General features: G+C 41.2%; 1 protein-coding gene across 3 annotated transcripts in view; it reads right to left on the bottom strand.

Moving 5' to 3' along the window:
• The window catches only part of URI1 (URI1 prefoldin like chaperone), a 48,513-nt gene extending 26,426 nt beyond the window's left edge, over positions 1-22,087 (bottom strand). Inside the window, exons 1-2 of one of the 3 annotated variants that reach the window (XM_034425738.3) lie at positions 19,794-22,087; positions 1,893-1,927 (exon numbers count right to left, since the gene is read on the bottom strand). In XM_034425738.3, the coding sequence (XP_034281629.2) occupies positions 1,893-1,927; positions 19,794-19,865 (107 nt within the window). In that variant the 5' untranslated portion in view covers positions 19,866-22,087. Of the gene's footprint in view, positions 1-1,892; positions 1,928-18,279; positions 18,420-19,750 lie in introns of those variants that run through there. The other 2 variants (XM_087877018.1, XM_087877019.1) reach the window with 2 other exon arrangements.
• Between the last annotated feature and the right edge of the window lie 1,198 nt (positions 22,088-23,285).

Raw genomic sequence — 23,285 nt, 5'->3', positions numbered from 1 at the left:
ACATTGCAATACAGCCTCTAGATCAGCGGTGTCCAACCTTGGCGACTTTTAAGACTTATGAACTTCAACTCTCAGAATTCTCCAGCCAATTCTGAAAGTTGAAGTCCATCAGTCTTAAAGCTGCCAAGGATGGGACAACCCTGATCTTGATTTCAGCCACTTTGTAGGAGTCTTCATAGGACATAGACTTGAATGGGCTTTCTCGTTCCGTCTCATCTAGCTAATTGAACACAACCAGACTAAAGGAAGGAACAGTTGGCCTAGTGGTCTCAACCCTGTGTCTTCCTTCCTAGGGTCTACTGCCTTGCACCAAGATAGGAAGTGGAAGCAAATTATGTGGAAATGTGTGAAATTGCTTTCCCAAAATTAAGCCCCTCTTCTTTGGGGGGCTCAGCTGAACATCTCAGAACTTCAGCTAGGGAAGAAAATGAAGAGCAGGGCTGCTCTCTGTGGAGAAATCTGTACATCAGATTTCACGATAAAGGTTCTGCAGGAGTATGAAAGTGGTTTTTTTTTTTTAAAAAAAAAAAAAAGCTTGATTCCAGAAGCACCAATAGACACCAATATAATATCCATCTTATTGGAAATTAATGCAGCCCCTGAATTTTAAGCAGTAGAACATATTAGCTTTAAACCGTTTTTTTTTTTTAACAAACCGATGGCCACAATTGAATATGATGAGCCTGAGCTGGCCTTGAGCCTCCCTCCCTCCCTCTCCTCCTTATGCTCTGGTGGCAGCTTATGTGCATTTAAACTAAGCCCCCCTCCTCATCAAAAACCAAACATCTGATACGTCTGAACTATAAATTATTTGTTCGGGAGGTCTTTCAGGCATGAAGAAAAAGCCTCTTAAAATAAATTTAAAATATTATATGCTTGATGGTGTATAACCAAAAGTTTAATCTCTCCACTAAAGGGGGCAGTTGCTATGATTTTTTTTTTTTTTGCAATAACCCTGCAGATAATAATCAAGCAAACTCCCGTTGTTCCTTCCGTAAAATCCAAGCAAACACAGCATGGATGTTGCATAATTTGGAATGTGTTAAAGAGGGGAGGTTACCTCTCGCAACGCATAAACAACTGTTTACCTTCGAATGTCCCTTTCCCAATTAGATGGCCATAGGAAACTTTTTATTTATTTAAGCTGTTTCTATTAATTTAAAAAAAAAAAAAAAGCAACACATTAAAGTCTTCAGTTTATCTAAAGCAGGGGTCTCCAACCTTGGCAACTTTAAGACTTGTGGACTTCAACTCCCAGAATTCCCAGTAAAGCTGGCTGAGGAACTCTGGGAATTGAAGTCCACAAGTCTTAAAGTTGCCAAGGTTGGAGACCCCTGATCTAAAGCTTTAAACAAGGATATGCTTTCACAGCCATTAGATAAACTGGAACCACCTTTCAAGTGGGGGGGAAAAAAGTCCTTTTTAAATTGCAGACCCAATAATCTAAACTTGGACTTATGGAGATATCTTGGATGTCCCTCAAGGCCGTTTAAATACTCAATCATGAGTATTACATTTTCTTGGAAACAATAGGGAAAATAAATGGTTGGAACTGGAAGTACACAGAGGTTTCTTTTAAAAGACCTTTTTAATGCAGTTATTCTAACTGGAAGAACGTGGAACGTCTTTTTAAAGAGGTGCAGGTTTTAGAAGCATGATTATAGTGGTGAATTAAAGCAATAACACAGGCAATGCAATGGGTGCAATTTAATAAGCCAAGCAGAGTCAAAACCGTGCGCCGGAATGCAGTATTATATGAATTTGGTTAATTTTCTAAAGAATATATATATATATATATATATATATATGCAGGGCGCTTTTCTAAAGCAGACATAAACTATTTGCATTGATATTTTAGGCATGCAATCAAACATTTTTTTTTTTTCACTTACCAGTGCTGGATTTTTTCTTGGCAGCTACTGACCACCTGTCATTAAAACAGATAACTGCTCATGAAAAAGAGAAGGCTAAGCACACAGCTGCAAAGTCAATGTTTTAGAAACCAGAGCAGCAGCGTTATAGATTTAGTAGCGTCTGGCTATACATTTTTATTTGTCAGCCCAAAGGCGCAAGAATGTTCATTCTTAAGCAGCATACTTTATCACGATGCCCTAATCCAGACTGATAACCACAGAATAAATTACGGCAGCCTCCACTCAAGATTTTGATACAATACATGCTCCGTAACAAGATGGCACCGTACAAGATAAGGCTGGGGTTTTGTTTTGGTTTTTTTTGTACCATCTACACATCTGCTTTCAATTCCCCGACCTTTTCAAAACCCAAACCAAATGTAGTTTATGAAGGACTTGGCTTGTCTGTTTTCTTTAAAAGAACCCCATTAAAACGATGTCATTTTTGGACTAATGGAGGGTCTAAATCACAGCATCACTCTGGCAAAGTTCAAAAAAATAAAAACAAAAGCATAGGCTCGTATTTTTTTCAAAAGCATCATAAGGGCACAAATGTAAGCAAACATAAACTTCTGTCGTTGTGGCCGTCTTCGGATTTCGTGAAAAGGTCACCATGTGGCCACCGCAAACAAAAATCACAAAATGCATTACAGTTGTTATATTCTATAATTTTCATCTAGCAATTGATCGCATTCACCTCTGAAATACAATTTCTGGACCACTGAGCTCCATCCAGCCACCCAAATTAGGCAAATTTTAATAATAACCCGTTACATTTCCATCCCACCTTTTAAGGACCTATCCATAACATTCCTTCTTCGGTTTTTATCCCACCATTAACAATTGTGAAATTGGCCTTAAAAGAATGACAGGTCCAAAGTCACTCAAATCAGCTTCACAGACAAGGATGCTGAGTCTCCCTAGTCATAACCCCAAACCTTTAACCACTACTTTTATTTTTATTTTTTTCAAATTAAGCATATACGCTTTGAGGGTTGGGAATGTGAGAAGTTACAATTCCAACGAATCATGAACAGTGTTTTTCCAATTTTAAGATGTATGGACTTCTTAAAAGTTTAAAAATATGTTGATCTAGATTTGAGAAAGAACCAATTTGAGAAAAAAACACTTGGTTTAGTTTTAACCAGCCTGATAACTAGGAAATAGTGAAAGAGAAACAGTGGAATCCGAAGAGTTACGGGCAGAGCTTGTGTACATAGAGATTTCTCACATTCTATAAGGTGCCCTCCTGTCATTTTAATTCTCAAGTGTCTCTGAAGAGCTTCTTTAAAAGCTGGGAAACCTTCCAGAGCAGACTCTAAAGCTACTAAAACTTGTTTACAGAAGAAGAAACCAGGAGGGCCCTGTTTTCAGAGATGAATATTTGGATGTAAATATTGGTATTTTTTGAGGACGTGGTGGCTCAGTGGCTAAGATGCTGAGCTTGTCGATCGAAAGGTCGGCAGTTCAGTGGTTCGAATCCCTAGTGCTACGTAATGGGGTGAGTTCCCGTTACTTGTCCCAGCTTCTGCCAACCTAGCAGTTCGAAAGCACATAAAAAATGCAAGTAGAAAAGTAGGGGCCACCTTTGGTGGGAAGGGAACAGCGTTCCGTGCGCCTTTGGCATTGAGTCATGCCAGCCACATGACCACGGAGATGTCTTCGGACAGTGCTGGCTCCTCAGCTTAGAAATGGAGATGAGCACTGCCCTTTAGAGTCGGGAACGACTAGCACGTATGTGCGAGGGGAACCTTTACCTTTTACCTAGAGCTTACACGTTTTATGCATGCGTTTAGTTTAAATGTATCTGCTTTATTACATAAAGAAAGCAACCAACCAACCAACCAACCCGCTTGGATGAAAAAATTCTGATCACAGTGAGATTTATATAGGACTAATATATTGGAATTGCCATCGTGGTTGCAGATGGGTTTTTTCCTTTTCAGTTTAAGAAGAAAGAAAACCAAGTAATATTACTCTGCTTATCAAATTCCCTAAAACTACACGTCTTAAGCTCATAAAGAGCTATAGATAATCATTCTATCTGCTTAAGTCCGTTATCATAAAAACTAAACACTTAGGACAAATACGATTAAGAGAGATGCTTGATTTATATGTATCTTTCCCTTCTAAAGAGTTATCTAAGATGTACACATATAGAATAGAATAACAGAGTTGGAAGGGACCTTGGAGGTCTTCTAGTCCAACCCCCTGCTTAGGCAGGAAACCCTACACCACTTCAGACAAATGGTTATCCAACATCTTCTTAAAAACTTCCAGTGTTGGAGCATCCACAACTTCTGGAGGCAAGTTCTTCCATTGATTAATTGTTCTCACTGTCAGGAAATTTCTCCTTAGTTCTAAGTTGCTTCTCTCCTTGATTAGTTTCCATCCTTCGCTTCTTCTCCTGCCCTCAGGTGCTTTGGAGAATAGCTTGACTCCCTCTTCTTTGTGGCAACCCCTGAGAAATTGGAACATGTCTCCCCTGGTCCTTCTTTTCATTAAACTAGACATACCCAGTTCCTGCAACCGTTCTTCAATTATGTTTTAGCCTCCAGTCCCCTAATCCTCTTTGTGCTCTTCTCTGCACTCTTTCTAGAGACTCAACATCTTTTTTACATTGTGGCGACCAAAACTGGATGCAGTATTCCAAGTGTGGCCTTACCAAGGCATTGTAAAGTGGTATTAACCCTTCACGTGATCTTGATATACAGGAAATCCTCGACTTACACCACTTCATTTAGTTACAACAGCACTGAACAAAGTGATTTACGACCGTTTTTCACACTTACAACCACTGCAGCATCCCCATGGTCAAAATTGGGATACTTGGCAACTGGTTCATATTTATGGCTGCTGCCGTATCCCGGGGTCACGTGATCCCCTTTTGTGACCGTCTAACTGGCAGAGTCAAAGGGGGAGGCCAGACTCACTTAACAAACATGTCACTAACTTGACAACCGCAATGATTCATTTAACAACTGAGTCAAGAAAGGTTGTAAAAACAGGGCAAAACCCAGCTAAAGAAATGTCTCGCTTAGCCACAGAAATGTTGGGCTCGATCGGGGTCGTAAGTCGAAGGACTACCTGTATCAATGGAACCACGCCATCGGGGTTATGGGGCCAGCGGGCACACATCCCTGAGACCACAATAAATATTCAATGCTGAACATGCTGTAACAGGGCTGTGTCCTATTACTGTTAAGGAACGCGTTCTGTGTTATGAAATTGTTTTGTGTGTGGGGAGGGGAAGTTGAGATCTCAAATCCCCCATTTCTGCATAGGGGGAAACAAGAGCTCAACGGAAACCTTCCGATTCCCGACGCAGGGCTTTCCGAGCAGAGAGCGCTAAAGGCAATGCAACCCGTGAAGTGCAGCATGTTCATTAACCTCTACATGATAATCCTTTCGTAGCTGCATATTAACTAGTTACATATTCATAATCATTTACATTATTTAGAAGACCTCCTATGAAAATTTCCAGGCTGATATCCATTAGCTGCAATGTGAAAGGTTATCCAAGATTGTCTGCTTAATGTTTCCAGGAAGCTGCTTTTTTTTTTTTTTTAATTAGTAAATATGTAAATTGGGAGCATATGCTTCCCCCCCCCCCCGTATTTTTTTTAAATAAAATTGGGGAGATATGAGCCATCAATAGAACAGCAGAGGAACATATGTTGTTTTCACTGACCTTTAACCCTTTAGATAAAAATCAGCAATGCCGATCCACTTTAATTTCATTCTTCTCCTTTTGATATCTCCCATAAAGGGACACGGAAGGGCAGGCTCAAAAGAAAAACATATGTGAAATCCCTTCGTTAGGATAAAAGAAGTTGCCAGAGTCAGATCAATGGGTCTACCTGGGCTCGATAGGATATACTTTGGACTGGCAAAAGCTCCGAGGTCTTGGATGGGAATTTTTCCAACTTGGAAACACTGAACTTCAGACCAGCTGCAGAGAGAACAAGGATCCAGCACTGAGCCAAGCTTCAAAGAAAAACGACAATTTAATATTACGTGTCTCTAGAAGCATTTCTGATAATGTAATGGTTGGCGGCAATGTACACCAACATTAAGCAGATTTGAAGTTATGAAACAAAGATGATTGATAAATAAGACCCACAAGATATGGGAGGGAGGAAACAAGACCTCTCAACTGAAAGATTTGAGGGGTGTTTTTCTATAGAAAATTGGTGGGGGCCAAGGTAGAATAAAGGGACGCAGTGGCTCAGTGCCTAAGACCTGTCGATCGAAAGGTCGGCAGTTCGGCGGTTCGAATCCCTAGTGCCACGTAACGGGGTGAGCTCCTGTTACTTGTCCCAGCTTCTGCCAACCTAGCAGTTCGAAAGCACGTAAAAAATGCAAGTGGAAAAAGAGGGACCACCTTTGGTGGGAAGGGAACAGCGTTCTGTGCGCCTTTGGCATTGAGTCATGCCATCCACATGACCACGGAGACGTCTTCAGACAGCGCTGGCTCTTCGGCTTTGAAACGGAGATGAGCACCGCCCCCTAGAGTCGGGAACGACTAGCACATATGTGAGTGGGGAACCTTTATCTTTACTTAAGGTAGAATATCAGGTTTTTGTTTAGCACTTTGTTTACTGTTCGGTCCATCTGAAGGTCCTATTGAGCCAGGTAGACCATTGATCTGACTCTGACAACTTCTTTAATTCTAAATATTTCAGTACACGTGAGCTTGTTATTTCTCTATATCAGAAGAAACTGTCCACAGTCCAGGAGCCGCAATTTCTTCTGAAATATAGTACAGGTAATCCTTGATTTACAACAGGTCATTTGGTGACTGTTCGAAGTTACAATAGCACTGGGGAAAAAAGTGACTTATGACCGTTTTTCACACTTACGACCGTTGCAGCATCCCTGTGATCACACGATCAGAATTGAGACAGGCATGGCAACTGGCTCATATTTATGACGGTTGTGGTGTCCCGGGGTCACCTGATCACCTTTGTGTGACCTTCTGACAAGCTAAGTCAATGGGGAAGCGAGATTCACTTAACAACCGGGTGATTAACTTAACAGCGGTGGCGATTCACTTAACCACGGTGGTAAGGAAGGTCGTAAAATGGGGTAAAATTGACTTCACAAATGCCTCGCCTAGCAACAGAAATGTTGGGCTCAATTTTGGCCGTCATGTTGAGGACTACTTTTCATACTAGCCTCCTTTTGTTAATATGGCATAAGGTTAACAAAATAAGCACCATCCCTTCAGATGGAGGAAGAATTTGGGGGGGGGGGGAATCTCCAGGGATTTGAGAAGAAAGAGAGAGAAAAAAAGATGGGGTTGGGAGAGAAGGAAAGATCTGAATATCTGTAAGAAAAGGGGCTGAGATTTACAGTCTGACCTTAAAGCACTCCAAGGTATTCTAGCACATAATTTACAGACATGAAGACTAAGATCATTGACAAGGAAAGAAGGCAGCAAAAATCAAGTAGTTGTTAATGTGGGGAGGGGAAGGGAATGGTTTCTACATATTTTATCTGGCACTCATTAAATAGCATATGCACACCTTATTAAGTTATGTATTTTTAATCTAAATTGGCCAATGGTAATTCCAACTGTCATAATATGAATATCTGTCCTGGAGTTTTTTTAAGAAGAGATTGGACAACCATTGCTATGAAATGGTATACGATTTCCTGCCTGAGCAGGGGTTGGACTAGAAGGCCTCCAAGGTCCCTTCCAACTCATTTATTTATTTATTTTTATTTATTGGTTCGATTTATATGCCGCCCTTCTCCGGAGACTCAGGGCGGCTTACAATGCGTTAAGCAATAGCCTTCATACTTTTGTATATACCTGCTTAGTAGGGCTTTCGCCCCCCACCCCCAAGCGGTGTTCTTTTTTATACAAAGTCAGCTTATTGCCCCCACAATCTGGGTCCTCATTTTACCTACCTCGGAAGGATGGAAGGCTGAGTCAACCTTGAGCCTGGTGAGATTTGAACTTGCAGTAATTGCAGGCAGCTGGTGGCTACTTAACAGCACTTTAGTCTGCTGCGCCACCAAGGCTCTTATTCTGTTATTCTATCCTAAATTAACGTAATAAGAGTTTCAGTAGCTCCTTTCTACAGATAGCTGGACTGATGGAGGTTCAATGCATTGGCCAAGCTGGCTTCAGAGAAATATAATGTTGTATTCAACAAGCCATGGTTTTCCAGTCATCACTATATAATAGCTTTATGTACAAGATGAGGCTTAATCATGGATTTAGGTGTTTAACTATGCTTATGGAAAGAAATTGTGACTTTCATTATTTTGTCTGCAACATAATGGTGTGTGACATTTTTCCTCTTCATAAATGTGACATACAACTTCCAAATACTAATGGTTGACTTATATAGCATAATATTTGAAATGTGTGGGTAGTTTTCAAACTTATTTCTAGGATGCACACTGACATGCATTAAATGTCTAAATCACATTTTTTTAAAAAAAGCAAGGATCACTTTTCTTTGGGGGCCACAAAAACCGTAAAAAGATGTTTTTGCTTATTTATGTCATTTATATAGCCACCTATCTCATAAGAGGCAAGTTCATATTTTGTTTTCAGAACAATTACAGGTCTTTAAAGGAAGTGCACCAAGTGATTTAAAAGCTTGTACTTTTAAACCTATATTAATATTTCTTGGGAACCACAAGGGGGCATAATCGTGAATATCCTCACCAATAAATAAACAACTGCACAGGCAATGTATAAAAAAACTTGATTTATCTAAAATAAATATTGGGCTGGAAACGTTCAAATTCTCAATATTAGAAAAAAGGAGGAAACTATTCCAATTATTCTCTGAGGCAGAAATGAAACAATGTTATATGTGATCTCAACTTCTCTGTCTTGTTTAACAAACCATGATTAAAATAATGAATTAAAGTGATTTATTGCATGAATTCAACCACTGCCCAGTGTAACTTATGGATCAAGCAAGTTACACGAAAGAGGTTGAACTTTCAACTCAAATAAGTCAACTTTTTTATTTGTTCAACATCTCTTCCCATCAAGTATTCCAATGTGTATTTAAAAGAAAACAAGTATTTCTAATTATTTCTGAAATGGAACATTTTCCTTAGGAAAAAAAAATCAATACTATTATTACAAAAATAAAATATTAAACCAAGTAAATGCCATCGATTTATTGCTGTGTTTTCTTATTAGTTCCATTTGCTTTTTATTGTTGTCTGCTCTTTTTTTTTTAAGTTAACTTTTTTTTTTAACCACTGGAAAAGGATCAAACTCCCCAAACTAAGGGTTAACTGTCCTGATTATGTATCTGTATTCCCTGAGAGTATAAGAGGGGACCTGCATAAATATATATATATATACATGAATATATATATTCATTCAGATCTGGCATATGTATGTGTTCCCTCGTATCACACGTTCGCACAACAAAACACGAAAAATATCAAAATAATATACTTCTGAACAAATGTTTATTGCAATGTGTTAATTTATACGTAGAGAACAATACATATTTTACTCTGCGCTTGGTAAACTTAAGAAAACTCTGCAGTTAATCCAGAGGACGGGGCCTCCAAGGGACCTTGAAGGTCTTCTAGTCCAACCCCGTTCAAGCAGGTGGTTTTGTTCTTCTTAAAAGCTTCCAAAGATGGGGCATCCACAACTTCTGAAGGCAAACCATTCCACAGATTAATTATAATATATATATAATATATTGATTATATTATATATAATTATATATATTATATGTGCCCTTCTTTGAAGCAAGACTTTCTTCTTTTAAGATTGGAGAGCTTGAGCAGCCTCAACTTTTACATAGCACTTTTCAATTGTAAGTATTACAATTGTTTACAGCTTTATATCGATATTGTTAAAACTAACAAACTGCCTTGTGGGGAACAAACTGTACTAAAAGTGCCTTACGACCGACCTCAATGTGGATTTCAATTGCCATGTAAAACATGCTGAAAAGTGTTCAGGATTTCACTGTCCGCAGAATGTTTTCCCCAGCCTGCCATCTCGAAGTGTGTTATCTAAGAAAAGGTGCGGCTGAATTTGATAGCTAAAGTCTGGTAATAAAGGAATAACAGAAAGTTAAAGCTTCCACTTTCGTTTTGGAAAACATTCTAGTTTTCCATTATCCAAGGATGGAAAACTGTTGTTCACTTCATGAGATGTTGTAAACCTAATAAAAATACTGGGTTCTCACCAAAACACGTTATCTAAATAATATGCTTTTAGCCTCCAGTCTCACTGGTGTTGTGACCTAGGCTTCCTGAGTCATTAAAACACACAAGTAGTCCCAAAAACCTCTTTTATTGCAACAGCTGTGAAGTACGTTCATTCACAGCTGAGTCCCAATTAGTTGCAAAAAGTCCTTCGGGAGAAGTCCTTCGGTATAATCACCAACCTTTATCTCCTTTGACACTCTGCCGAAGACCTACTTGGCAAAGCCACACAGATTCCAGAATCAAACAGAGATGCCGACTGGGAACAGAATTAACAACGTTGCTTTCCTGCAAAGGGCCCACGTGCCTTTGCTTCTCTTTTAAGCCTTATGGGAGGAGCCAATCATCTCCAGTCATCCCTTTTAACTGTTCATGCCTTCTGGCAGCTCTGCGCATGCACACACTAGGAACAGGCTCCCCCTGTTCCTCTGCCTCTCTGCTGTCTGACTCTGGAGGATCCAGAGTCCGCGCATCACTCCCAGATGGCCCTGGCCCCATCTCTGCCTCCGATGCAGAGCCCTCATCTGGGCCTTCCCCAGACTCCAGGACTGGCCCATGTTCCTCCCCAGCCTCCTCACTGTCCGATTCCGTTGCCAGCTCCGCAGGCTGCTGGCGGACCACAACAGCTGGAGGCTAAAACACATGAAGACCATTTGCAGGAAATGGGTATGTCTAGTCTAGTGAAAAGGAGTAAGAGAGACATGGTTACAGTCTTTCAATATTTGAGGGGGTCTGACCCCCCACAAAGATGAGGGGGTCAACCTATTTTTCAAAGCACCTAAAGGCAGGACAAGAAGCAATGGATGGAAACTAATCAAGGAGAGAAGCAACCTAGAACTAAGGAGAATTTTCCTACCAACCAACCTGTGGAATAGCTTGCCTTCGGAAGTTGTGGGTGCTCCATCATTGGAAGCTTTTAAGAAGAGACTGGACAGCCATTTGTCTGAAATGGTATAGAGGGCCTCCTGCTCGAGCAGAGGGTTGGACTAGAAGACCTCTAAGGTCCCTTCCAACTCCGTTCTATGTTCACATTAAGTGAAAGCCAAACAGATTTGGTTAATGCATAAGCATTAGGTGATCAGAAGATCTACATCCTACTTTGAAATTCTTCTTTTTTATATGAAATGGGAGGGGGGCGGCATTGGCTAGTTGATTACACTAAGAAACTACAAGCTGTAGTTTATTATGTTGCATACCATCCTCTAGTTTAAACTAATCAAAGTTTATCCATTTCGGATATAACAAAAGATTCCAGCCAGTTAAACCTTAAAGGCTTCTCTGATCTTCAGTTTACAGCCATGCCAACAAAAAGTAAATTCACCAGCCCAAGCCAGCTCATGCATATAACTAAATAATGCTTTAGCATTATATCTGAAATGGGGTCTAACTCTAGTTAATTAACTGGTTAATGAAATACTGCGCTATAGAATTAAGCAGTTAAATCAAGCAATTAATGTATACTAGATCTACATATTTACATATAACAGGAAACTGGCGTATTCAAGACATATTGGAAGTTTCAGACTCCACCCTTCCTGTGGAGCACATAATCCCAAAGCTTGCCATAACTTAATTTCATAATGCTAAGATATGCTTGGCATAGCTTAATAGTTCTTATTTCAGTAAATAAGAAGTGAATATAAAATTCCCAAGAGGGATAAATTTATTCAGGATAATTCTACCATTATGTGCAAATCCTTTAAAAAGAATTAAGTGCTCAGTTCTTTAAAAAAATGTTATTTTATATATATGCGCACGCGCGTACACACACGCACATCCACAAAAAGAATAATTTTACCCAACTGCCCTTTTATCTAGTCTCTCTATGCTTCGCTGAGAAATTCAGTCTCTATAAGCTACCTTTAGCTTAGCAAATTTGGGGATTCACAGATCAGTACTCCTGACCTTAGAAATACATTATTTCCTATGCAAGCAAATGAATTTAATGATCCACGCACTCAAGCACCTTAACCAAGTTTCTTTCTGGAGCTTATTACAGACCTTTAAAGAACACATTATTATTATTATTATTATTATTATTATTATTATTATTATTATTATTATTATTATTATTATTATTATTATACACACGATAATGTGAAATCAGAGCTGTCAGTTCTTTAGCTGTTGTTGAGCTTCATGAGCATCAAGCTTGGTAGTACAGTGGTTTAATGCACCCTGTAATTAACACAGCTGCCTGCAATTTCTGCAGGTTCAAATCTCACCAGGCTCAAGGTTGACTCAGCCTTCCATCCTTTGTAAGGTAGGTGAAATGAGGACCCAGTTTGTGGGGGCAATAAGCTGACTTTGTAAAAAAAATATACAAAAGTATGAAGACTATTGCTTAACGCATTGTAAGCCGCCCTGAGTCTCTGGAGAAGAGCGGCATATAAATCAAATAAATAAATAAATAAATAAAAAGCTCTTGGCAAGAACTGAGGATGTCGCAAAGTGTCGGCGTAATATAAGTGTAGACCTAAGCAGTGGGGACTTTTGTCATTTGTCAGATGGAAATTTTGTCGATGTGCCATCCAGAGCTTTTGGGTATGGTACCCAGTGTGCTGGTAACCACTGGGGCCACCATATGTGATTTCTGCCATAATCTTTCAAGTTTTGATTTTCAGACCTGGATACCGTACTTTTCGGAGTATAAGACACACCTTTTTCCCCCCTAAAAGAGGGTGGAAATGTTGGTGTGTCTTATACACCGAACACAGCCATTTTTGGCCTCCCGAAACCCCATCCCGCACATCCCGTTTTTGCCAAAAACAGGCCCATTTCTCGCAAAAATGGGGCGCGCAGGTTTTTCGAGACCTGCAGAGTGGTCCTGGGGTCTGTGGAAGGCAAAAACGTGATGCATGGGGAGTTTGGGAAGCCAAAAACGGGCTCGTTTTTCATAAAAATGGGCCCATTTTTCGCAAAAATGTGGCCTGCAGAGGATTTGGGAGGCCTGTAGAGTGCTCCTGGGGGCCGGGGAGGGCAAAATCTTTTTTTTTTTTCTTGTTTATCTGTTCAAAATCTTGGTGCGTCTTATACTCTGGTGCGTCTTATAGTCCGAAAAATACGGTACTTTGTGATCTACTCCAATATTTTTTTCTTCTATTTTATTATCCCATGGTGGTTTTGTCAAAGCCAATGATATTCAAATGGTACTCCAGATGCTTTGGGATTTCAGCCAAGATGGCTATTATTATTGGAACTACCCCTGCTTTCTTTTGCCACAATGGTTCTATTTCTATTTGCAGGGCTTTGTATTTTGTGATTTTATTATTAACATGATGCCCAATTCCCAGAGATTCAAATAAGTGGCACTGTACATACTGTTCTATACTCTTTGGAGTGTGGGGGGGGGGAGATGCCTCTGGGTCAGGGATGAAAATTACTCTGCCTAACTACAGCTCTGCCTAATTATTTCACTACAAATAAACACCACAGCTTTCCAGTAAACAAGCAGAATTTCTAAAAAAATAAATAAACGTAATTGCTCAATAGTGTTCCCCAGTAAGATTTCACAACTCATTTTATGAGTGGAAACTAAACTGGCCAGAGACAAACAACAACTGGTCTACCCATGTAATCGTTGTATAGAAGAGACCAATTACGCATGTAGAAATGTTTTATTTTCCTTAATAATAAGGTACAGAAATGTCATATACTGTGCCAGGAATTTTCAGCGTGTCATTGATAGGAATAGAAGAGAATATTTGTAGCTCAGGATTAAACTGTGGGGTCCTTGGTGCTTTCTGAGCAGGATTGTTTTCTTGCAGGCATTTCATTACCCAACTAGGTAACATCATCAGTGCTAGAAGAGAGTGGGAATTGCCTTTATACTACTGAACTGATGATGTTACCTAGTTGGGTAATGAAATCCTGGCAAGAAAACAACCAAGCTCAGAGAACACCAAGGACCCCATGCCACTGACTTCGAGAATCAGCTGTTACCCACCAAAATTTTAATGAGACAAATTTCTGCTCCATCTGCTTATTGGTCCTTCAAGAAGATAAAAGTCTAGACAAGATGAAATATATAAAATATCCGCCAAACACTCACTTTGGGAAGAGTTATTTCTAGTAGACTAAACTATATGGAGACTAAAACATATGAAGAACTGCTACAAGATTTTGGTTTGGCTAGTCTAGAGAACTATGATTTTCAACTATGGTTTTCCCAGTTGCAATGGATGGCTGTGAAAGTTGGACCATAAGGAAGGCTGAGCGCCGAAGAATTGAGGCCTTTGAACCATGGTGCTGGAGAAGACTCCTGCAAGTCCCTTGGACTGCAAAGCAATCAAACTGGTCAGTCCTAGAGGAGATCAACCCTGACTGCTCTTTAGAAGGCCAGATCCTGAAGATGAAACTCAAATATTTTGGCCACCTAATGAGAAGGAAGGATTCACTGGAGAAGAGCCTAATGGTGGGAAAGACTGAGGGCAAAAGAAGAAAGGGACGACAGAGAATGAAGTGACTGGATGGAGTCACTGAAGCAGTCGGCGTGAGCTTAAATGGACTCCAGAGGATGGTAGAGGACAGGAAGGCCTGGAGGAATGTTGTCCATGGGATCGCGATAGGTTGGACATGACTTTGCAACTAACAACAAGTCTAGAGAAAAGAAGGACTAGTGGGGACACGATAGCAGTATTCTAGTATTTGAAAGGCTGCCACAAAGAGGAAGGGGTCAATTTATTTTCCAAAGCAGTGGAGGGCAGGATAAAAAACAATGGATGGAAGCTAATCAAGGAGAGAACCTGGAATTGAGGAGAAACTTCCTAACAGTGAGGACAATGAACCAGTGAAGCATCCACAACTTGCCTTCAGAAGTTGTAGGTGCTTCATCACTGGAGGTTTTTAAGAAGAGACTGGACAGTTGCTTGTCTGAAACGGTATAAGATCTCCTGCTTGAGAAGGACTAGAAGACGTCCAAGGTCCTTGCCAGCTCTATTCTGATGAAAACAGTAATTGTACTCTCATAACAAAGGCATGCCCCATTTCTGTCAGGCAACAACATGTTCGCTAGAGGCAAACAGTCCAATATTTTCAGCAAGTCTAAAGATTTCTGATTTCTTCTGAAAGGGCCAGTGCCTATATGTGTTCTTCTGATTATTTCAGCAACTGTCAAGTTTGGTTTGCATAAATGAATTGAGCATCCCATTACCACTTCTTTAAAATTGTATCACTGCAAACTCTTTTCTCCAGCAAAGTCTGTTCGTACATTTTCCAACATGTCATCAAATACCGTATTAGCACACTTGGTGAAACAGCTCAAGATCTCTTCCAATTACGATGGCTGGAAGACAAAATGAAATGGGCATGGCTCCCTCTGAGTTATAGATCAGATTTAATTTTACTCTGCTCCCCTTCCCAATATGTGTGTGCATTCACACACACACACACACACACACACACACACACACACACACACACACATATATATCCTTATGCAGGCTCAACATTTTGGGTAAAAAAAACAAAAAAGCACATTTGCTACATATTAAGATACTTATTTACACAACAGATTGTAATGACCTAAAAATAGTCCAGATGGTGCAGCAGTAAACATATGGGGAACCTTTCAAGAAGTGATTCCAAAGTGATTAGATTTAAAAGAAATAAAACACACACACACACACAAAAGCAATTTGGTGAGTTTGAGTCGAGCTCCAAAATAAAAGCATTCGTGCCGTAACAGATTTATAAAATCAAAATAATTATTTGAAACAGAACGCCTCACCATGAAAGATAATTTGACTTTTTTTTTTCCCAGTTACTGAAAATAAGATTGACAAAATTCAGGTGATGAAGGTTTCTTTTGTAGACAGTTTTTCAACCAAAATAATCCTCAAAGTAGCTGATTACAACAGATTGTACTATTAACTTGTACTGATGGCAGAGCTGCTAAAAGACACATAGGGATACAGCTATCTTATATATATAAAGCATCCTTCCAGCTATTTATATAATATATATATATATATATATATATATATATATATATATATATATATATATATATATATATATATATATATATATATATATATATATATATAAAAATAAATAAAATAGCTGGAAGGATGCTATATATGGAAGGATGCTATATATGGAGTTAAAGCTCATGGGAATGCTATATTTTCAATAGAACATTGAAATTCACCAACTTCAGCGCAACCTGAAATGGTTGACCTAGAAAATAAACCCTAAAACCTGAATTGGAGTTTACATGCAAATTCATTCCCAATTTTCCCCTAAGCTTTCTGAACTTCAACAGAACTAAAAAAATGTTATTTTTGTCACTATTGCTAAAAAATTTTGAGCCTGAAACGGTCGCTGATTTACTGCAAGTAACTTGCAGAGTTTTACAGCTTTCGATGTACTGACGCTTTTTCAGTAAATTTGCTTGTATGTTGTATTGTTTTAAAAACCTGAGGAAACTAAAAACCTGGCTGGTGTTTTAATGTTTATTTAATTAAAACATGAAGTGTTTTAATACTGTGTGTGACCACCCATACGCTAAATAAATAAACAAACCTGGCTGGTCCTTACTGATACATTTAGCATAAATAAAATATATAGAAGATAGCAACTAAAGTAGCTAATGCCAATTACTGTTCTTAATAGGAGATACCAGATCTTAACAATCTTGATGGAATGTTCAGGGCAAATTTAAATTATTTTTCTAAAAGGCATTTTATAAGCCAGTAAGGTATGAATTCCAGGTAGTTGATCATAACACATTGTTCTAGTTTACAGGTAACAGTAAGCCTGGAAGATTTGTTTCAGTCAGGATTAGGGAACTGAACAGGAAAAAGGAAAACGGAAAAGAAACACAATATATTTATCAGAGAATTAAGTTACAATTCTATTATACTTATCTCATGTACATATGTATTAATTTATAATACATTTCTATAACTATCATTCTTTTTTTAACCTAGTGTATTTTGCATGAATTGGTTCTATATTACATTATACTTGTATATACAAAGTTTACCCCTATAGGCAATCTGTAGAGAACAAAGGATACGTAAGTTTGTTAAAACTTTGATTTGATGAGTAAGTCACAGTGACTCGGTCCACACAGCACACTAAAGCGTAATCATAAACCAGAACGTTTTGATTGACATCATATGCTAATCCCAATATAAACAATCCCATCAAAATTTAGAACAGTGCCCTGAATCCAGTTGTTCTCTTTTACAGTCGTTCATATATGAATTTACTTCATTCATAATCACATAATGCAAAGGCTGTCACAGGGAGCACTATAAAGTTAAAGATGTATACAAAGAAGTAGGAGAAACAACTCGCACCATATTTTTGGGGTAGTATAGAAGCTTTACAGCTACCAGCAACATATTTTTTGGGGGAAAAGGACTTTTATCTGTTATAGGCGCATAGACTAACACAGTAGTCTTGAAGTTAGAACAGTAAAATATTGAAGTTGGAATAAAGAAATGTGTCTGTGCCGTTATGTACCTTACCAGAATGGGAGACTTTAATCTCCAAGCATGAAAAACATTACTGATTGCAGTAGCATTGTGACTATAAGCATATCAGAATGATTCAAAGAACAAGACTGTGTTTAAAACACTGTTAGTTTTTCTTTTTACATTCCCTGCAAGGTCAGAGATAAGCTAGGAGCTTAGAGGCACATCTTATGCAATTATAATGTATAGATAAAAATATCTTCATTATCAACAGGGAGAATTAAGGTCAGATCACTCCTTGGATGAAATACGGAGATATACAAAGTAGTACATAAATCATACATTTGGACATTCCAATGATTTGGGGTTGAAGTTCAGTCCCAAATAAATGCATGAGATGTTAGCCCTCAGCAAAACAAATATTTTACAAGCATTGCTGTTTGAATAAATGGCCTAACGATATAGGCCCTAGACATATATGAATTACTGAACGTAAGTTCATTATTTATCTTGTTTACTATAATGGGGTATACCATTAGCAAGCCACGATTGCTGAATGAAATGAAAACTTTACCTGGGTGCACAAATACAATGAGACTTCATAGCTACATTTTCCTTCTTTTACTTATTAGACCTGTGACTATTCAGTGCATACAACAGTATTGTCCTAACATATCTTTTTAACGTTTTCTTTTACAGATCCTTTAAATTCTACCATGATTGTTAAGTTGTACCTGAAGGCCCTCAATCAGATCTGCACAGGGCAACAGAGAAAAGTATTATACTTCCCATCCAACTTTTCTCATTATTAAAAAGGCACCGACTTGTTTGAGTTCAGCTGGACTTCTGGTGACTTCAAATCCATGTTGTTCTCCTGGCAACATACCAAAGTGGTTGCCACCTTCTTCCAGAATGAACATGAACATACCCAGACACAGACATAGAGACTAAGTTCCCAGTCTAGAATACAATTCTGAGATTTCCTAGTAGTCTCCTATTCAAATTCTAACCTGGTCTTATGGTACAAAGCAATTAGAAGCTGCCAATTTCTTTAGAAGAGGTTAGACCTAAGAAAGAACCAATTATGGACTGGAAGGAGGGAGGGAAGCATAGGAATAGAAAGCACAGGAATAGGGAGAGAATTAAGGAAGGAAAGAAGAAGCAGGAAGGTAATAGATTATATAAGAGTAAGGGGAAAGAGTTGGAAAAAAGAAGAAAGGGGATAAAAGAAAACGGGAAGGGAGGGAGGGAAGGAAGGAGGGAAGGAAGGAAGGAAAAGGTGGAGGGAAACAAGGAGAAAGGTGGAGAGTGGGAGGGAGGAAAAAGGGAGGGAGTGGGGAAGGAAGGAAGGAAGGAAGGAAGGAAGGAAGGAAGGAAGGAAGGAAGGAAGGAAGGAAGGAAGGAAGGAAGGAAAAGGTGGAGGGAAACAAGGAGAAAGGTGGAGGGTGGGAGGGAGGAAAAAGGGAGGGAGGGAGGGAGGGAGGGAGGGAGCGAGGGAGGAAGGAAGGAAGGAAGGAAGGAAGGAAGGAAAATGTGGAGGGAAACAAGGAGAAAGGTGGAGGGTGGGAGGGAGAAAAAGGGAGGGAGTGGAGAAGGAAGGAAGGAAGGAAGGAAGGAAGGAAGGAAGGAAGGAAGGAAAAGGTGGAGGGAAACAAGGAGAAAGGTGGAGGGAGGGAGGGAGGGAGGAAGGAAGGAAGGAAACAAGGAGAAAGGCGGAGAGTAGGAGGGAGGAAAAAGGGAGGGAGGGAGGAAGAAAGAAAGGAAGGAAGGAAGGAAGGAAGGAGAAAGGTGGAGGGAAACAAGGAGAAAAGGAGGAGGGAGGAAAAAGGAAGGGAGTGGGGAAGGAAGGAAGGAAGGAGGGAAGGGAGAATGGGAGGAAGGAATGAACAGGTACGAAAGGGAGAGTAAAGGAAGGAAGGAAGTGAAAAGGAAAGTGGATCAGAGGCGGAAGAGAAGAAAGAAGGGAAGGAGAGAAAGGAGAGAGAGAGAGAGACAAAGAGAGCCCAGGGGGGGAAAGCGAGGCCTTCCTTGCACGCAGCCGCCAAAGCCTAGGAAAGGCGGAAGAGGCGGCGTGGGGACAGGAGGTGGGTGAGGAAAACCACCAGGCCCGGCCGGGCGTTGCAAGGCCGCCTCCCTTTTTTTTCCCCCCTTCTCCCTCCACCGCCACTCGCCTGCCTGACACACCCCCGGCGGGCCCTTCCTTACGGCGCACGCGGCCCGCCTCGGCCTGCCCGGCAACGGGGGTTACCTTCCCGTGCGAGTCCCGCAGGCGGCCCAGCCGGGCTGAGGCGGAGGCGGAGGCGGAGGCGTGGGGCTCCATGAGGCGGGCGAGCGGGCCTCAGCGGGGCCTCAGCGGGGCGAGGGAGTCCTATAGAAGTGTTTGTGCCGCGCCAGGCGCCGGCCTCGCAGTCGCATCCGGGGCGCTTCGGCCTGAGGGGGAACAACCACCGCCGCCGACGCTGCCGCTGCTGCCGTTGCCGATGATGATGATGCCGGAGTAGCCGGAGCCGCCCGGGCAGGCATCTCACTCTCGCATGCTGGGACGGCCTCCGCCGCCGCTGCCGCCGATGCTCCGCTCGGGCGACGCAGCCTGGGAAGCGGCGGGGGAGGAGGAGGCGGAGGAGAAGGAGGAGGAGAGCCGCTCCCCTCGCCGCGCCTCCCCGCTCGGCCTCGCTCGCAGCCCGCGGTGGCCCCGCCGGACGGGCCCGCTTGCCCAATGGACCCTCTGAGGTGGGGGAACCGCACAGAAGGCGCTCCCATGGTGCGCGGCGGAAGCATGGGCGCCCTGGTGCTTGGAGGGCAGTGGCGGCTGAGTCGGAGGGCCTGGTTAAAGGGGCTGAGGGAGCCCATCGTCCGCAGCCAGAGCAAGGCCGCGCTCCAGGAATGGAGTTGGGTTCATTTTATTCCCAGCTGAGTTTGGCTGTCCTAGGCCAGTCCCATCATCCACAGCCAGAGCAAGTGCATTCCAGGACTGGAGATGGGTTCATTTTATTCCCAGCTGAGTTTGTGTGCACTATGCCTTTCCCATCATCCACAGCCAGAGCAAGGGCGCACTCCAGGAATGGAGTTGGGTTCATTTTATTCCCAGCTGAGTTTGGTTGTCCTAGGCCAGTCCCATCATCCACAGCCAGAGCAAGTGCATTCCAGGACAGGAGATGGGTTTATATTGTTCCCAACTGAGGTTCTCTGCCCTGTGCCTTTCCCATCATCCACAGTCCACATTATTTCCAGCTCAATTTGTCTGTTCTAAGCCAATCCCATCATCCACAGCCAGAGCAAGGGTGGCAACTCCAGGAATGGAGTTGGGTTCATTTTATTCCCAGCTGAGTTGTGTGCACTATGCCTTTCCCATCATCCACAGCCAGAGCAAGGGTGGCAACTCCAGGAATGGAGTTGGGTTCATTTTATTCCCAGCTGAGTTGTGTGCACTATGCCTTTCCCATCATCCACAGCCAGAGCAAGGGCGCACTCCAGGAATGGAGATGGGTTCATATTGTTCCCAGCTGAGTTTGTCTGCCCTGTGCCTTTCCCATCATCCACAGTCCACATTATTTCCAGCTCAGTTTGTCTGTTCTAAGCCAATCCCATCATCCATAGCCAGAGCAGGTGCATTCCATGACTGGAGATGGGAGAATTTTATAAATATATGACCCTGGATATATTCCTATACTTTATAGGACATGTTTTAGACACTCACTTGATGTCACTCTTATCGCTTGGGAGCTGCCCAGAGTTTGATACTGTATAAGATGGATAGGTATATAAATGTTTTCAATCAGTAAAATATTATTTCAATTTGTTTAAGTGCCTTTCCTCAGACAATGTTTTCCCAGCCTCCTTTAGGTTCAAGGACATCACATCTTCAAAATATATGCACTGTATACTGTGCGGCTAAATGGTCAAACCATTGTATTATGACAAAATAGTTTGCAAGTTCCGCAGATTCTACAAAAACAGCCGCAGAACCTCAAGCAGCCTGTTGATAGAATTAGGAACGAACAAAAGCACTTAATGAACCAGATAATACATGTTTTGCTATCTGGAACTTGTTTAAGAGAACCGATTTAAAAGTCGGGTTTTCAAAGCACTTTGCTATTGATATGAACCGAGCTTGTGACACAATGGTCATAATTAACTAGAACAGAAACCTTGATTTTAGTCCAAATGAAACTCATTTTAGAGTTCTCACCCCACCGATGGATAAATATACTACTAAATAATAAGAACAGGAGCATGGATTGTGCTTATTATATAATCATCCGCCCCTCACCGGCAAGTTGACTTAGAGTTCTTACCATTTTATATAACTCCTATTTTTGTAGTTCTTTCTTTTTCTTTTTCTTTTTCTTTTTTGCTAAAGACCTTCCTTTCCATCTTGCTTTAGCTTTGCAACATTATGAGAAAGGCCCTAATTAAATAATCAACTTTATAATCAGGGAATCTCTCATATGTGGCGTTAAGATGCTAAGGATACTGAAGGTCCCCGAAATGTCTTGTTGTTTCACAAATCTACTGAAGCAAACGAGCAAACCACCAGGAAAAAAAAAACACCCAACAACGGTATTTGTAAATAGCTGTATCCATTATACAGCAAAACCCAGCATGAAGTAAACAAATGAGATACAGTGTAGTAAATTTATTGCAAGGCTCACCATTTTGCATCTGTTAAATACAGTGAGCAAGCGCACCAATGGCTCCAGTTGTGTCAATTCATACAACTTTTCACCAGTGGGTGTGCCATTAATGGTTGCTTTAGCGAGTAACAAAAATATTTTGCATCTGCAGTCTTGCTCGGCGCTGGCAATCGACAAGCATTTCACAAGGCAAAACGAGTTACTATATTGTCATCATGATACAGACAAAATGAGATGGTTGCCGAATGCCTCTTAAAAATTCCATACAAAAGAAAAAAGAGAGATCAGGCAGATGCTTCTCTAAGAAGATGAAACGTATCTTTAGACCAAAATTCAATGTGGTAGTTAATTTAACCCATGACATTAATCTGAAGCATGTGGGTATAGATGGGACTTGTTTGATCCTGAATAAAGAAGATTAAGGATTTCCATTCCTAGTTTTTCTTTCTTCAGTATCTTTTTCTGTCTGGTGTGTGCGATGGCTCAGTGGTTAAGGAAAGCTGACAACCTGGGTTCGAGACCTGAGCGCCGCACTACAGTGTGAGCTCCCGTTACTTGCCTCAGCTGCCAATTTAGCAGTTCGAAAACATGCAAATGCAAGTAGATAAATAGGTACCCCTTTGGTGGGAAGGTAGCAGAGTTCTGTGCATCTTTAGTGTACGGTGTGTTGCCCTAGCTCAGCTCCAGTGCGCATGCATGTGCTGGCCAGCTGATTTTTTGCCCTCCCCAGGCTCCAAGAAAGCCTCGAGCCTGGAGAGAGTGAAAAACGGGCCTTCCGGGCCCACCGGAAGTCAGGAAACAGGCCATTTCCAGCCTCAGGAGGTCCTCCAGGGTGTGGGGAAGGCCATTTTTGCCCTCCCCAGACTCCAAGGAAGCCTTTGGAGACTGGGGAGGGCGAAAAACAGGCCTACCAGGCCCACCAGTAACCTTTTTGCCATCATGTGCCGGGAGTGGGGGGGCATTGAATTACGAGTGTGGGCACATGCGCAAGCAACACACACACACACACCCGCGCTCTCCCCACTTTTGGCAAAAAGTTTAGCCATCACTGGTATACAGTATATAGCTTTGTGATCCAAGCATCGGTGCTTTTAATTTATACATGA

Source organism: Pantherophis guttatus, chromosome 11 (assembly GCF_059756535.1).
Source record: "Pantherophis guttatus breed Tessera chromosome 11, ASM5975653v1, whole genome shotgun sequence".
NCBI lineage: Eukaryota > Metazoa > Chordata > Lepidosauria > Squamata > Colubridae > Pantherophis > Pantherophis guttatus.
This window is presented reverse-complemented; position numbering and strand designations above follow the sequence as displayed.